Source organism: Myotis daubentonii, chromosome 8 (assembly GCF_963259705.1).
Source record: "Myotis daubentonii chromosome 8, mMyoDau2.1, whole genome shotgun sequence".
Classification (NCBI taxonomy): domain Eukaryota; kingdom Metazoa; phylum Chordata; class Mammalia; order Chiroptera; family Vespertilionidae; genus Myotis; species Myotis daubentonii.
In genome coordinates this window covers 27,006,188-27,019,696 of record NC_081847.1, presented here as the reverse complement: position 1 = coordinate 27,019,696, position 13,509 = coordinate 27,006,188, and the positions used below count along the sequence as shown (strand labels likewise).

General features: G+C 40.6%; 1 protein-coding gene across 4 annotated transcripts in view; it reads left to right on the top strand.

Annotated features, from left to right (window-relative positions):
- The window catches only part of PLCB1 (phospholipase C beta 1), a 625,546-nt gene that overhangs the window by 423,828 nt on the left and 188,209 nt on the right, over window positions 1-13,509 (top strand). For all 4 annotated transcript variants that reach the window (XM_059705575.1, XM_059705573.1, XM_059705577.1 and 1 more), the window contains exons 5-6: window positions 10,775-10,854; window positions 12,858-12,911. In XM_059705575.1, coding sequence (XP_059561558.1) covers window positions 10,775-10,854; window positions 12,858-12,911 — 134 coding nt within the window. The remainder of the gene's footprint in view (window positions 1-10,774; window positions 10,855-12,857; window positions 12,912-13,509) is intronic.

The window sequence follows — 13,509 nt, the reverse complement described above, 5'->3', positions numbered from 1 at the left end:
CCCACCAATGTGGTTCAGTGGTTGAGCACTGACCTATGAACCAGGAGGTCAGGGTTCAATTCCAGGTCAGGGCACATGCCTGGATTGCAGGCTCCATCCCCAGTAGGGAGTGTGCAGGAGGCAGCCGATAAAATGATTCTCTCTCATCATTGATATTTTTATCTCTCTCTCCCTCTCCCTTCCTCTCAGAAGTCAATAAAAAAAACATTTAAAAAATGTTTTAAGAAGCAGAACTAGGGTAAGCTGCCATAAGCAATCATAGACTTTTGTTATAACTCCTTGGGACAATGTTTTAAAAACTATGTATGTACTTCTTTGATAAATAATATATTTTTAGATGGGTACCATTCACCAAGAATTTATTGTGGCTGCCACTGGTCAAAGTATTTAACATGAATTACCTCCCTTAATTCTCACAACAGCTCTATGAAGTAAATACTGTTATTAGCTTTAATTTATAAAACAAATGAATTTTGGACAGGTTATTTAAAAAAAAAAAAAAAAGGGAAAAGCTTGTCCAAGATGATTCTACCAGGCAGGGGTTACATTTGGCCTTCCATAAGAGAAAATTAAACCAAATAGTGGCTTAGACTAATCAAGAAATGGAGGATTTTCTATTTGTTTGCATTTATTTCTTCATGCAGCAGGAAGCCTGAAGGTGGGTGGGTGGCACTGAGTCAGTGGCTCAAGGATAACAGGGCCAGACCCTGTGATTGGCATGGCCTTTTGCTCTCAGATCAGGATGCGTCTGCAGCTCCCCTCATTCCATCTGTGTTCCCAACAGCAACAAGAAATGAGCACCCGCATCAGGAAACCACATTTTCCCAGAGCCTTGCAGCAGACTCCTGCTAACATATAATTTACCAGGTGTCATGTTGCCACCCCAGCTACTTGGGAAGTTGGAAATGTATTTTTCACTGAGATATATCACTAGACTAAATAATGTCAGGTTCCTGTTAGGAGCGGAGAAATGGATATTAGCTAGTACTTACCAGTGAGCCCCACATCTAGGGAGTGGCAGAGTGGGATTCTGACATCCAATAAAGTATATTTTTAAACAAAGTAGCAAAAGCATCAATACAAGGGTCAGTCAGAAGCATTAAATTAACTGATTCCAGTATTTTAATTTTAAAGTAGAAGACAAGCACGAATTGTGGCTTTTGTAAAAATATTTTTTTATTGATTTCAGAGGGGAAATGAGAGGGAGAGAGATACAAGCATCCATGATGAGAGATTGATCGGCTGCCTCCTACAAGCCTCATACTGAGGATTGAGCCCACAACCCTAGCATGTGAAACCATGACCTCTGGTTCATAGGTCGATGCTCAACCACTGAGCCATGCTGCCTGGGCACAAATTGTTTTTAAGAGTCCCTCTTCTGTAGCCTCCATAGGCAGCAAGCATTGCCAAATCGAGGTAGTCAGAGCCAAAGCAAGGAATAGTTGTCATATTGAGGAAGGACTAACAGTATCGATATTCACTTACCAAGAGCCAAAGGCCCCTTCATTTGAATGGGAAGAATCTAGCTTGCAAAAAGGTTTAAAGTAATCGTAGGAGGCATTATTAAATGTAATTTAAAACAAAAGGATTTACAAATGAGAAAAAAATATATTTTAGCAAAATTCCATATGTTAAGTTATAAGTTACTGAAGAAGTACCTATATGTAGTTTACTAATTAATTTTTAAGGAATACAGTTTTAATTTTTCAGGCACATTTTTTAAAAATATATTTTATTGATTTTTTACAGAGAGGAAGGGAGAGAGATAGAGAGTTAGAAACATCGATGAGAGAGAAACATCGATCAGCTGCCTCCTGCACATCTCCCACTGGGGATGTGCCCGCAACCCAGGCACATGCCCTTGACTGGAATCGAACCCGGGACCTCTCAGTCCGCAGGCCTATGCTCTATCCACCGAGCCAAACCGGTTTCGGCTTTCAGGCACATTTTATTTAATGAATAAGCAGCACCGTTTAACTCCCAAGAAATTGTGATTGCTCCTTATTTGCCACTTTACATATATCTTACTAAAGAAATTAACTGGTTTTATTTCTTTTAAAATCTTTTTTTCATCTGATCTCTTCAAATAGAATTCATTAAAAACAAACAAACAATGGTAATAATTATAATTGCAGAGCCTGCGTACATGCACTTATTTTCTATAGTACACAGCACTGTGGCAGATTCCGCCAAAGTAATAATTAGCATTGACGCTGCTAGTATCAGAAGACATCATAGCAAGTGTTTTCACAAAAGTGACACGAGGCTTTTGGAAAGAACCATTTCAAGAATATAGCAGATTGACATGAAAGCCACAGAAATGAACCTTTGGGGTTTCATATGTGGGCATTGAATTTGCAGTTTCTCCGATGTACAAATGAGCAGCTACTCAGCAAACTAGCTGGAGGGAGAGAAGGGTGTCTCCTCAGCTGATGCTCAAAATACACCTGAGACTCACAATGATGTAGCTGATAACCTCTCATCATGAAAACTTAGCCAAAGCAGAACATCTTTCTCTTTCACCATGAAAAAATGCTTTACTGTGCGATGAAGATGAATGCTGGGCAAGATGAATTCTGATGCTTGCCAGTATGTGAGAGAAATGTGCTCAGCTGGGCACTGCAACTCGGAATGAGCCGCAGTGTTCTTCCTACTCCATTCCCAAATGGCTACCCACTTATGAGTAGACGTCATGGAAGCAACACCATTACCAGAGACAGCAATAGAGATTTACAGATAAATAAAAAATAAATTAGACAATGATTCATTGCTAGGAGCAACATATGTCTCAGATATTAAAATAACTTGTTTTAAATTCTGATTTATTCCAGGAACCTGTTAAAAATTAATTAAGTACAATAAATTGAGGCTTCCTAATAAGGCACTTTGGAAATAACCTGCTTTTAGATGATCATTTGCCTATCTTTTTACTTCATTTGGGTAACAATTGACTCATCATTATTTATATAATTAGTAGAAGCCCAATGCATGAAATCCGTGCATGGCAGGGGAGGGGTGTCCCTCAGCCCAGCCTGCACCCTCTCCAATCTGGGATCCCCCTCACAATCCAGGACTGCTGGCTCCCAACCACTCACCTGCCTGCCTGCCTGATTGTCCCTAACAGCTTCTGCCTGCCAGCCTGATCACCCCCTAACCACTCCCCTGCCAGCCTGTTTGACTCCTAACTGCTCCCCTGCTGGCTCAATTGCCCCTAACTGCACTCCCCTGCTGGCCCAGTCACCCCTAACTTCCCTCCCTTGCCAGCCCGGTTGCCCCTAACTGCCATCCCCTGCCAGCCTGGTCGCCCCCAATTGCCCTCCTCTACTGGCCTGGTCACCCCTAATGGCTCTCCCCTGCAGGCCTGGTTGCCAACTGCCCTTCCCTGCACACCTGGTCCTCCCCCCCCCCTCCAACTTCCCTCCCACTGCAGGCCTGTTTGCCCCTAACTGCCCTCCCCTGCCAGACTGGTCGACCCTAACTGTTCTCCCCTTCAGGCCTGGTTGCCCCCAACTGCCCTCCCCTGCAGGCCTGGGCCCCCCCGAACTGCCCTCCCTTACAGGCCATCTTGTGTTCACATGGGGGTGGCCATCTTTGACCACCTGGGGGCAGCCATCTTGTGTGTTGGAGTGATGGTCAATTTGCATATTACTCTTTTATTAGATAGGATATGGTACAATTATAACTATTTACATATGTATAGAGAGATAGAGGGAGACAGAGAGAGATTCAGTATTCCTTTTAGAACGTTTTGTTTCCTCAAAGACTCCTCTGAATGAATGCATGATTTTGAGAGCAGAGGTCACACTCTGTCTTTTCTCTGTAACTCCACATGCTTGCTGTTGGTCACGCCATGGCCCAGACTCCTTGATGCCAAGATGCCATGGGTGCCTTTTACAACACACAGCCTTGGTGTGGCACTTTTATATCACTAGGACTGATACCGCTGACCTGTGTTTGAGCTCAACCCTCAAACAAACAAACAAACAAAAACCCTCCCCTTTTAAAGACAATGAGCACAATACCTAAAATAAAAAAGAGTCAAGAATGTAAACAGAGCCTAGTTAGTGTGGCTCAGGGGTTGAGCGTCGACTTATGAACCAGGAGGTCATGGTTCCATTCCTGGTCAGGGCACATGCCCGGGTTGTGGGCTCCATCCCCAGTAGGGGGCATGCAGAAGGCAGCCGATCAATGATTCACATCATTGATGTCTCTCTCTCTCTCCCTCCTCCCTCTCTTCCTCTCTAAAATCAATAAAAATATACATATTTTTTAAAAGAATGTGAACAGAAAATTTACAGAAGAAGTGGAACAGCCCCAACATATATAAAATGATGCTCAACCATGCTGGTAAACTAGAGATGCCAATTGAGACCTCTGCAAAAATTTTCTGGAAGTCAGATAATAGCAAGTTTTGGAGAGCATGGGAAAATAAAAGCTCACTGCCAATAGTAAGAAAGCAAAGTTCCCTGGCTGCTTTGGTGAGCAAGTAGCAGCATCTGTTACTAGGAAGATGCATGGATTCTAAGAATTCATCAGGATATTCATCCTAGAGAATCTCTTAGATGTGACCTAAGGCTACAGGAAGTATGTTTCTGCAAAGAAATATTTCTGAAGGAAAAGACAAGAAATGTTAATCAATAAACATATAGATTAATAAATTATACATTCCTACAGTGGGATAGTGTAGTAATTAAAATTTATTAAATAGATCCACCTGCAGAAGCAAGGATGCAGTTTAAACACATCATGTTGGTTGCAAGTATCCATTAGCCAAAGGATACTAGTACATACAAGATGGTATAATTTATGTAGTATTTTAAACATACAGGTTCCCATACCAATGAGTAGCAAACTTTTTCTGTAAAAGGCCAGATAGTAAATATTTGGCATTTCTGGACTCTCTGTTGCTGCTACTCAACTCTGCCATTGTAGCATGAAAGCAGCCATAGACAGCACATACATGAATGAGCATGTTGGTGTCCCAATAAAACTTTATTCATGAAAACAGGCAGCAGACTGGATTTAGCCCTTAGGCCTTAGGTTGCTGAACCCTGATCTATATACCATTATCCTCATAATTCTATATGAAAATAGATGGTATTGATATCTTCCTTTCAAAAGAGAGCTTGCTTCTGGGGAGAGGCAAAAGAATGGAGTCAGAGAGAACCACAGCATAGAATAAATCTGCACCACAATATCTCTTGTACATATATATTTTTAAAAGTATGAAAACAAATATGGCAAAACGTTGACATTTGTTAAACTTAGGTCTGTTTCTTACACTACTTTCTGTATTTTTATGCATACCAGATGTATGTAACGCTGAAAAAAGGGAAAGATAAAGTCAATATATTAGAATATTAAAGATAATGTGAACCAGCACAATGGGAAACGGAAAGATCTGTAAGAATGGTATTTCTTCCAGAAGACCCTGTCTTCATTTGTGCACCATTTACAGTCATAAGTTAGGACAAAGTTAAGAGTGTGAATGGCCAATGGAGAAAGGTCTGTTCTCAGAACTAGGAATAGTGTTGAACTGCTGCATGATGAGTATTTGGATCTGGGGGAAGTGTGAAATGTGTTATAATTGAATCTGTCTTTACAAAACCTGCATTTAAATCTCTCTTTACAAGGCCCCCTTGTCCATCTTATCATCTCCCCTGACATTTTTCCTCTACCATTTGTAAAACTGGGTGGTAATAGACTATATCTCAGAGGGTGGTTGTGAGGATTAATGAGCTCATTATTTAAAAATGCTTAGTTCATTATTTAAAAATGATTTAGCCTATAGTAAATGCTAAATCAGTGTTTTAGCATTTAGAAAACAATTAAGTGGATTTACTTATCTTTTTATCTTATTGAATTATATGTATCAGCAACCCTAAAATTCTCCAGGACAAAATGACTGAGAGAACAGTATCCAAGAGCATAAATTTTGGAAACCATGAAACAAGTGATCTATCCCAAACCGTGACTTTTATTACCTCTGAGGACATACATTTTAGAAGTGCTATGAAACTGAACCCTCATTGGTAAAATGAGGCTAAGAACAGTACCTACCTCCTAGAGAATTGTTGTAAGAATTAATTACGATCTTGGATGCAAAGAACTTAGCTCAGTGCAGAGCAAATCCTCCAACAATACCTAGGAGGGTAATAGAGAATTGTGAAATAATTGTTAGTAGTAATAAGCAAACACATATTTCCTGTGCCAAGTATGACAGAATTTAAATAGCTTTAGAAATAAATGTACATTAACTTTGTGACATAGTAGGAAAACCTGATCTCTCTTAAGGTGAAGAGACTGACAGCTCATTGATGGCACCAGCACTGGGGGGGTGGAAGGGAGGAGGGGGGGTGTAGCAGCGCAGGAATTGCAGAAATAATCTCACATGTAATATACAAACATGCCCATTTCAACTCCAGGTGAAACTCCATCCAAGTTCATTTTTAGTTTTCTCTAGTTTGTGTCTCTGTTATCCATTTTATGAGAAGAGATGGACCATAAGGCAGGAAATATCACTTAAGGCACTCCAAGGGTTTAAATAGCAGGGGCTGAACCAAGTTTGGTGTCAAATCATCAAAACTAAGTCTCTGCAGGTAGAAAACAAGTCCTTCCAATTAAATAAGAAGCTGCCAAACTAACCAGGGCCCCGCACTGGACTGATGGGGGCCCCGCCAGGGTCAGATCTGTCTACACTTCAGGAAAGCACGTCATCATTTCAAGATGAACAGAGACTCCTTTAAGCTGCTCTGGCTGCATCTCCTTAGCCACCTTGTGCTTAATGCAGCCCTGAGGGCTTTGGGTTATTCTAAAACTAATAACCAAAGTAATTTCTTTATTTGTCTGCAAAATGAGTAGACAAAGCTTAGAGCAATGCTTCCTAGACCAGGTCCTGGGACACATTGTTATTCAAAATGTTGTCCCTGGCCCAGCAGTTTGCTCAAACTTTAATACACATAAAAATATAAGGATTTGCCCTAGCTGGTTTGGCTCAGTGGATAGAGCGTTGGCCTGTGGACTGAAAGGTCCCAGGTTCGATCCTTGGTTGTGGGCACATCCCCAGTACAGGGTGTGCAGGAGGCAGCTGATCGATGTTTTTCTCTCATCAATGTTTCTAACTCTCTATCTCTCCCTTCCTCTCTATAAAAAATCAATAAAATATATTTAAAAATATATATATATATATGGATTTCATGGCAAAAAAAAGCAAATCTGAGTCAGAAGGTCTGGTGTGGAGCCTAAAGTCCTACATTTCTAACAGTCAGTCAATGCTGCAAGTTGACTCTAGAATTTTGCTACTCTGTGGTATGCTATAGCATTGACCTCACTTGGAAGCTTGTAGGAAATCCTCTGCACCCTCCCCAGATGTCCTGAGTCAGCATTTATATTTGAACAAGACCCCAGTGATTTGTTTGCACATGAAAGTTTGGAAAGCACTGCTCTGGAACATATGCATGTAAACCAATTTTCCCAAGGTTTTGGCTACTGATGGCACTCAAAAGTCTAGAAATAAGCAGTGCTCTGCCCATATCCCCTCTGATTCTTTTGCCATTCTCACATACAACACCTCGGTGGACTTTCACTCCCAGCAACTAGCACCCATGTCTCTTTGTTGGCAGTTCCCTCTGGATGCTGGAACCCCTTTTTTGCCTGCTCTCAAGGAAATCAGGAAGTACCTGGGGATTTCCATCCCCTCCAGCAGCCTTAATCAAGAATAACAGGCACAGGTTTCACCATACTCCAGGCCCTTAGCCCCTGATGAGAAAACTCACCTTTGAGGTGTGGTCTACCCAGGAAAGAATTAGGCCAAACTTACCATCTGCCTGAATTTGCTTGGTATCTCACCCTTCTGCCTTCTTCCCATCCCAGCCCTGCTCATGTTCCCATAATGTTGCAGGGAACACTTTGTAATAAACCCATTCCTCATAAATCCTTGTCTCAGGGTCTGCTACTCGGGAATCCAAAGTAGGATACATACCATTTAGCCCAGTGACTATCACCAAACCAAGAGTTGGATTATTTCTAAAGTTCTCTTGGTCACTGCTTCCCCCGCCCCTCCCCTGCTGCCCTGAATCTTTGACTCAGCCTAGATGAGGTCTCTTGTGTATCTCAAAAGATTGCAGGAGGCCAATGGATTGCAGGGATTCCACACTTTGAAATTTAGATGGTCACCTTCTGAGAATGCGATGAAATAAATTATGCTTTACTATCATAATGAGCTAACGGTGGCTGTGCAGTGAAGGTGGTGATGAAGCTCTCCCACAGCTGGCTTCATAAAGGATCCATAAAAAGAACAAAGGATCCAGGAGACCTGCACTGGCCCATGTGGCAGCCACAGCCACCAGCCACCTGTGTGGCTATTGAGCACTTGAAAGCTTGCCAATGCAATTGAGGTGAGCGATAAGTGCAAAATGAACAGCTCATTTCAAAGACTGAGCACATTAAAAAATGTAAAGTATATCAGCAATTTTATGTTGATCACATGATTAATAATATTTTTTAAAATATTGGGTTAAATAAAATGTATTATTAAAATTAGTCTCCCTGGTTTTGTTGGGGTTTTCAGTTTTGCTTTTTTTTTTCTTTTTTAAATGTGGCTACTAGAAAGTTAAATGTTGTTCACATTATGGGGTGAAGCAAAAGTGGGTTTACAGTTATTCCGATGGGAAATACAATAATAAATAAATAATAATACAAGAATAAACTCTGTGTTTAGTGTACTCACAAGTGTAAACCTTCTTTTGTCCCACCCTTAGTTTTCAACCAGAAGATCAGAACCAGTTAAGTTTCCCCCACTCTTTATAATGCCTTCACGGTACGTATTTCTGGTGTGGGACTGGCCCCAGTGAGCATACGAAGTAGTCCATTGCCATCAATTATAAATATTTTCACTAATGTATAAAGTTTCCAGGGAGCTGGAAATACCTAAAATTTGATCCCTAGCCCAGAAAATATTAAACCGGAACCATATTTTAAAAATGAGTGCCAGTCGTTATTACTCTTAGTTTCAGATTTGCTTTGAAGAAGCTTTATTTTAAAGCTTTTAAAAAGTTATTTCTATTGTTTTCTGTGAATACATTAAGCTTGGTGGTCAGTTATTTGGCTTCACTCACAGTTGTTCTCTTCTGTTTTTCCCAAGTCCTCCACCTACAGTATGAAGTTCAAAGTGGCTGTGCTTCTCACCTGGGCTATTAAACTTCCTAAATGAGTTCCCCCGTTTGGTTTCTCAGCCTCAAATCCATCTTTGACAAGGCTGCCAGATAATCTCCCCAACACACATAGTCCCCTCACTTCACACCCTAAAACACACACACACACACACACACACACACACACACACACACACACACACCAAAAAAAGCCTTTGGTGATATTACATTCTTTTGCTAAATTATCTTCAGATACCTGAGTAGACATTAAATGTTGTTTGTACTCTGGCCTCAATTTTACTTTTTTGTTGTTGCAACTCCCCCTTTCTTTTCAAATTTATATTAGACTATTCCCCATTCCCTCTAAATACTGCCCTGTTTGCTTGCCTCTGTTCTCCCCACCCCCTAATTGTCTCTGCTTACAATGCCCTCTTCCTATTCCATCACTCTCTGCCCCCATTCCTGAAGTCCCCCTCAAATGTTACTTTATTACATGACTAGAGGCCCGGTGCATGACATTCATGCAGTGGCTGGGGAGGGTCCCTCAGCCCAGCCTGCATCCTCTAACAGTCCAGGAGCCCTCAGGGGATGTCCGACTGCTAAGGAGGTGGGAAAGGCTCCGCCACTGCTGCTGTACTCACCAGCTGTGAGCCTGGCTTCTGGCTGAGTGGCGTTCCTGCTGTGGGAGTGCACTGACTACCAGCTCCTGTGTTGAATGTCTGCCCCATGTTGGTCAGTGTGTGTCATAGCAACTAGTCATTCTTCTGTTTGGTCGATTTACATATTAGCCTTTTATTATATAGGATGGCATGTTATCAGTGTCTTAAGTCAGGAGACAAAAAACAAAAGACCAAGAAACAACAGTAGAAATAAAAAACTTAGGTACAAAAACCATTGAACTAAAAAGCATGATTTCATTGAAGAGAAAGCCACGCCAACAATAACATTGGGTAATTAGGCTACTTAGATCTTATCTCACCTCTTAGAGACATTTCTTTTTTGGACTAGAATGTTAATTGTGTGTTCAAAATTATCATCCAGAATAGAACTTCAACTTTATTTGCAAGTTTGCTCTTTTTCATTTTCATGAAAACCAAGTGAGATCACCAGTGAATGATGTGAGGTAGGGATTAAGATTAGGAACAAGTGAAGAACTGACAGAGTTGGGGGCAGTAGAGTACTGGATACTGTGTGACATTGCAACTGAAACTTGTTTAAAGAACTTCTAGAACCGTAATTAGCATTTAAATATCCCTGGGAAGCTGCTTTGGCTTGAATTGTAAAGTGGGAAGACTACATTTATAGGTGTTGAAAATATATTTGTCTATATTTTAAACTTTTCTATAACTCTTTATCTGTTGATAATGAAAGGAAACTAGGAAAAAGTATTATTATTAAATGGCAACATACCAGATTCCTATTAGTAGAATTTTTAAAAGCAGTAAAAATTTTGTTTACGTGTAAAGAACATTTTTTTCGGTTTTGAATTAAAAAAAAGAAAAAGAAAAAAGCCCCTTAGGCATACAAATTGAATGAATTTTTCTTCCTGGTAGCCTAGTTAAACATGTGTCTAATGACTGTACAGTATTTAAGCTAATACAAGTGTGATTTACATTTTCCAGGAATGGACAAATGAGGTTTTCAATTTGGCAACAAACCTGCTGGCCCAAAACATGTCCAGGGACGCATTTCTGGAAAAAGCGTAAGTAACTCTAATTTTGTTGCCAAGGGTGTTGTTTCTTCTGAGTCAGTTTCCTTTCTCCTTTGCGAGTCTTTTGTTATGCTGCACTGGCTCCTCACATTGATAAACATAAATTTCCCTTTGGGATTTGTTAGAGAACTGATTCCTCCTCCGTCTGAAATTGGAAGACTTCCAAGAAAGATCGCCCTTTTCTTTGAACTGCATATCCCTGAGCACCCCTGAATGTCAATGCCTTTGACACACAATAAGGAGACATTTCCAAAACCTGGCATCTGTGCTCAGAACCAAATATTATTAATTTCAGATCATCATCTGCTTCTGCATCTGCCTGTGTCATATCAATTATTAATCTGAGGAAGAGAATGAACAACATATGGTATTCATTTCTCCAGATTATTAGCTCTGATAGATGCCACAATAACTTCTCTCACAACTTAAATCAATAGGCTGATGCCCTGATCCCTGCCCTTGCAGACAATCACAGCAAGTGTTAGTAAGAAAAGAGAAAGAGAAGGGAAAGAGTAGAATTAAAAGGAGAAGGAAAGAAAAGCAAATCAGGGTTATCCAGTCATTCTTGTATTACAGTATTATTTGACAGGGGAAAACAACGATTTCTGTCAGACAAGCAGCAATGAATTGGTGTGTTCACTTCATAAGCTGTGGATGTTCAAGAGATTGGGAGCCTTGAACATCAAAACCACAAGTGGAAATATTTCCATGTGGCCCTCTATTTTATTTAACAACTTTCTCGCTTCCCTCTTCTTCTGTAAGGCATACCCATCATTTCAGACCTAAGCTTCAGACCACATTTCTCTCCAACTTTTCTATGAATCTCTTTTAGTTTGAGTCAGTAGCCACAGGTCTTCACTTAAATCAGTGGTTCTCAACCTTCCTAATGCCACGACCCTTTAATACAGTTCCTCATGTTGTGGTGACTCCCAATTTCATTGTTACAAATTGAACATAATTAAAGCATAGTGATTAATCACAAAAATAATATGTAATTATATATGTGTTTTCCAATGGTCTTAGGCGACCCCTGTGAAAGGGTCATTCGACCCCCAAAGGGGCCGCAGCCCACAGGTTGAGAACCGCTGACTTAAATGCTTTCTCATTATCTCATCATCTCATCTCTTTAGTTGTCACCTTGAGTTTGACCCTTCATACACCTCCTCCTCTACCCCTTTCTTTTTATCTTTTCTTTTTACCATCTAATGGACATTTATCTAATAGACATTTTTTGAACATCTTTTGTGCCAGGCAATGTTAGTGGGCCATGACACAGTGGGCCATGACACAGAGATAAATGTTTTATCTGAAACCCAGCATGTTATAGCTAGTGAAAACATCTATTTAGCTAATCATTTATTACCTATTGCGAATGTCTGTTCCGGATAGATGTCTCCCTATGAATAGCTGCTATGGACACTAGACCATGTCTTTTGATGAACACGTTATGAACATTTCTGTTGCATGTACTATTCAATATGAGACTGCTGGATCATACCGTGTGCAGTTTCTTAAAGTAGTGGTCCCAAATTCTGTTGCTTCATCTCTGTAGCCCCATGTCCAGAAGAAGTTGAAAAGATAAATACAGGTGCTATATTCACACAATGGAATACTATAGAGCAATGAGAATGAATGCTTTCCAACTATAAGCAAAAGCATGGATGGATCTTAAAAACAGCATTGAGTAAAAGAAGCCAGACATAAAATAATGTGATTCCATTCACATACAGTACAAAAACAGGCAAAAATTGTCTATATTGGTCAAAGTCAGGATTATGGTTCCCTTTTGGGGAATAGACTCTGGAAGGGGGTGTGAGAGGGGCTGCTGGGATGCTACAGTGTGTTAATATTCTATTTCTTGATCAGGGTACCAACTGCAGAGACGTGGACAGCTTGTGAAATTTCAGTGAACTGTGCATATGCATGAGCCCTTTTCCAATGTAAATGATTTGCTTTTTAAAAATTAAACACTTGTTTTTCTGCTTCCCCAACAGCTATACTAAACTTAAGCTGCAAGTCACTCCAGAAGGGCGCATTCCTCTCAAAAAGTAAGCTGTGTGAGCATTTCTCATTCTTCGTTTTGTTTTTCCCAAAGATCTGAGTCCATGCCATGACTCTGTGTTGTTTCTCCTCTGGCCCAAGTGGGAGCATGGAAATGCATGGTCACCCCACCCTCCCTCACACGCCTGTTCACATCAGTGCAGCTGTTTTCCTCAGAGGGTCTCAGGGTTTCGTCCCCTTTCTGTGGCCTCATTTTTAAGAAACACCAAAGCAAGAAAAGGTGGAGGGGGCGGGGGGAATCTTGCTGATATTCCAAAAGATTATCTGAGATGAAGAATTAAGAACTATTCTAGGATGGTGATTGGGTGACCACGGTGTCTTTTTATACCACGATGACACTAACCTGAAAGCAGGGGTCTCAAACTCAAATGTCAACAGAAGCCAGGTGGGAAAAGAAAAGATGAAACAATCGAGCATCAGGAAGAAGAATTGAAGAGTGAAATCCCCCGTCTAAACGGGACAATGACAACTCAACCCCACCATATTCCTGTGGGACTAGTGGGCCTCAGGTACTAGATTTTCCAATGTTGCCATAGCAGCGTTAAATCCAAATTATTATATATATATATATATATATATATATAT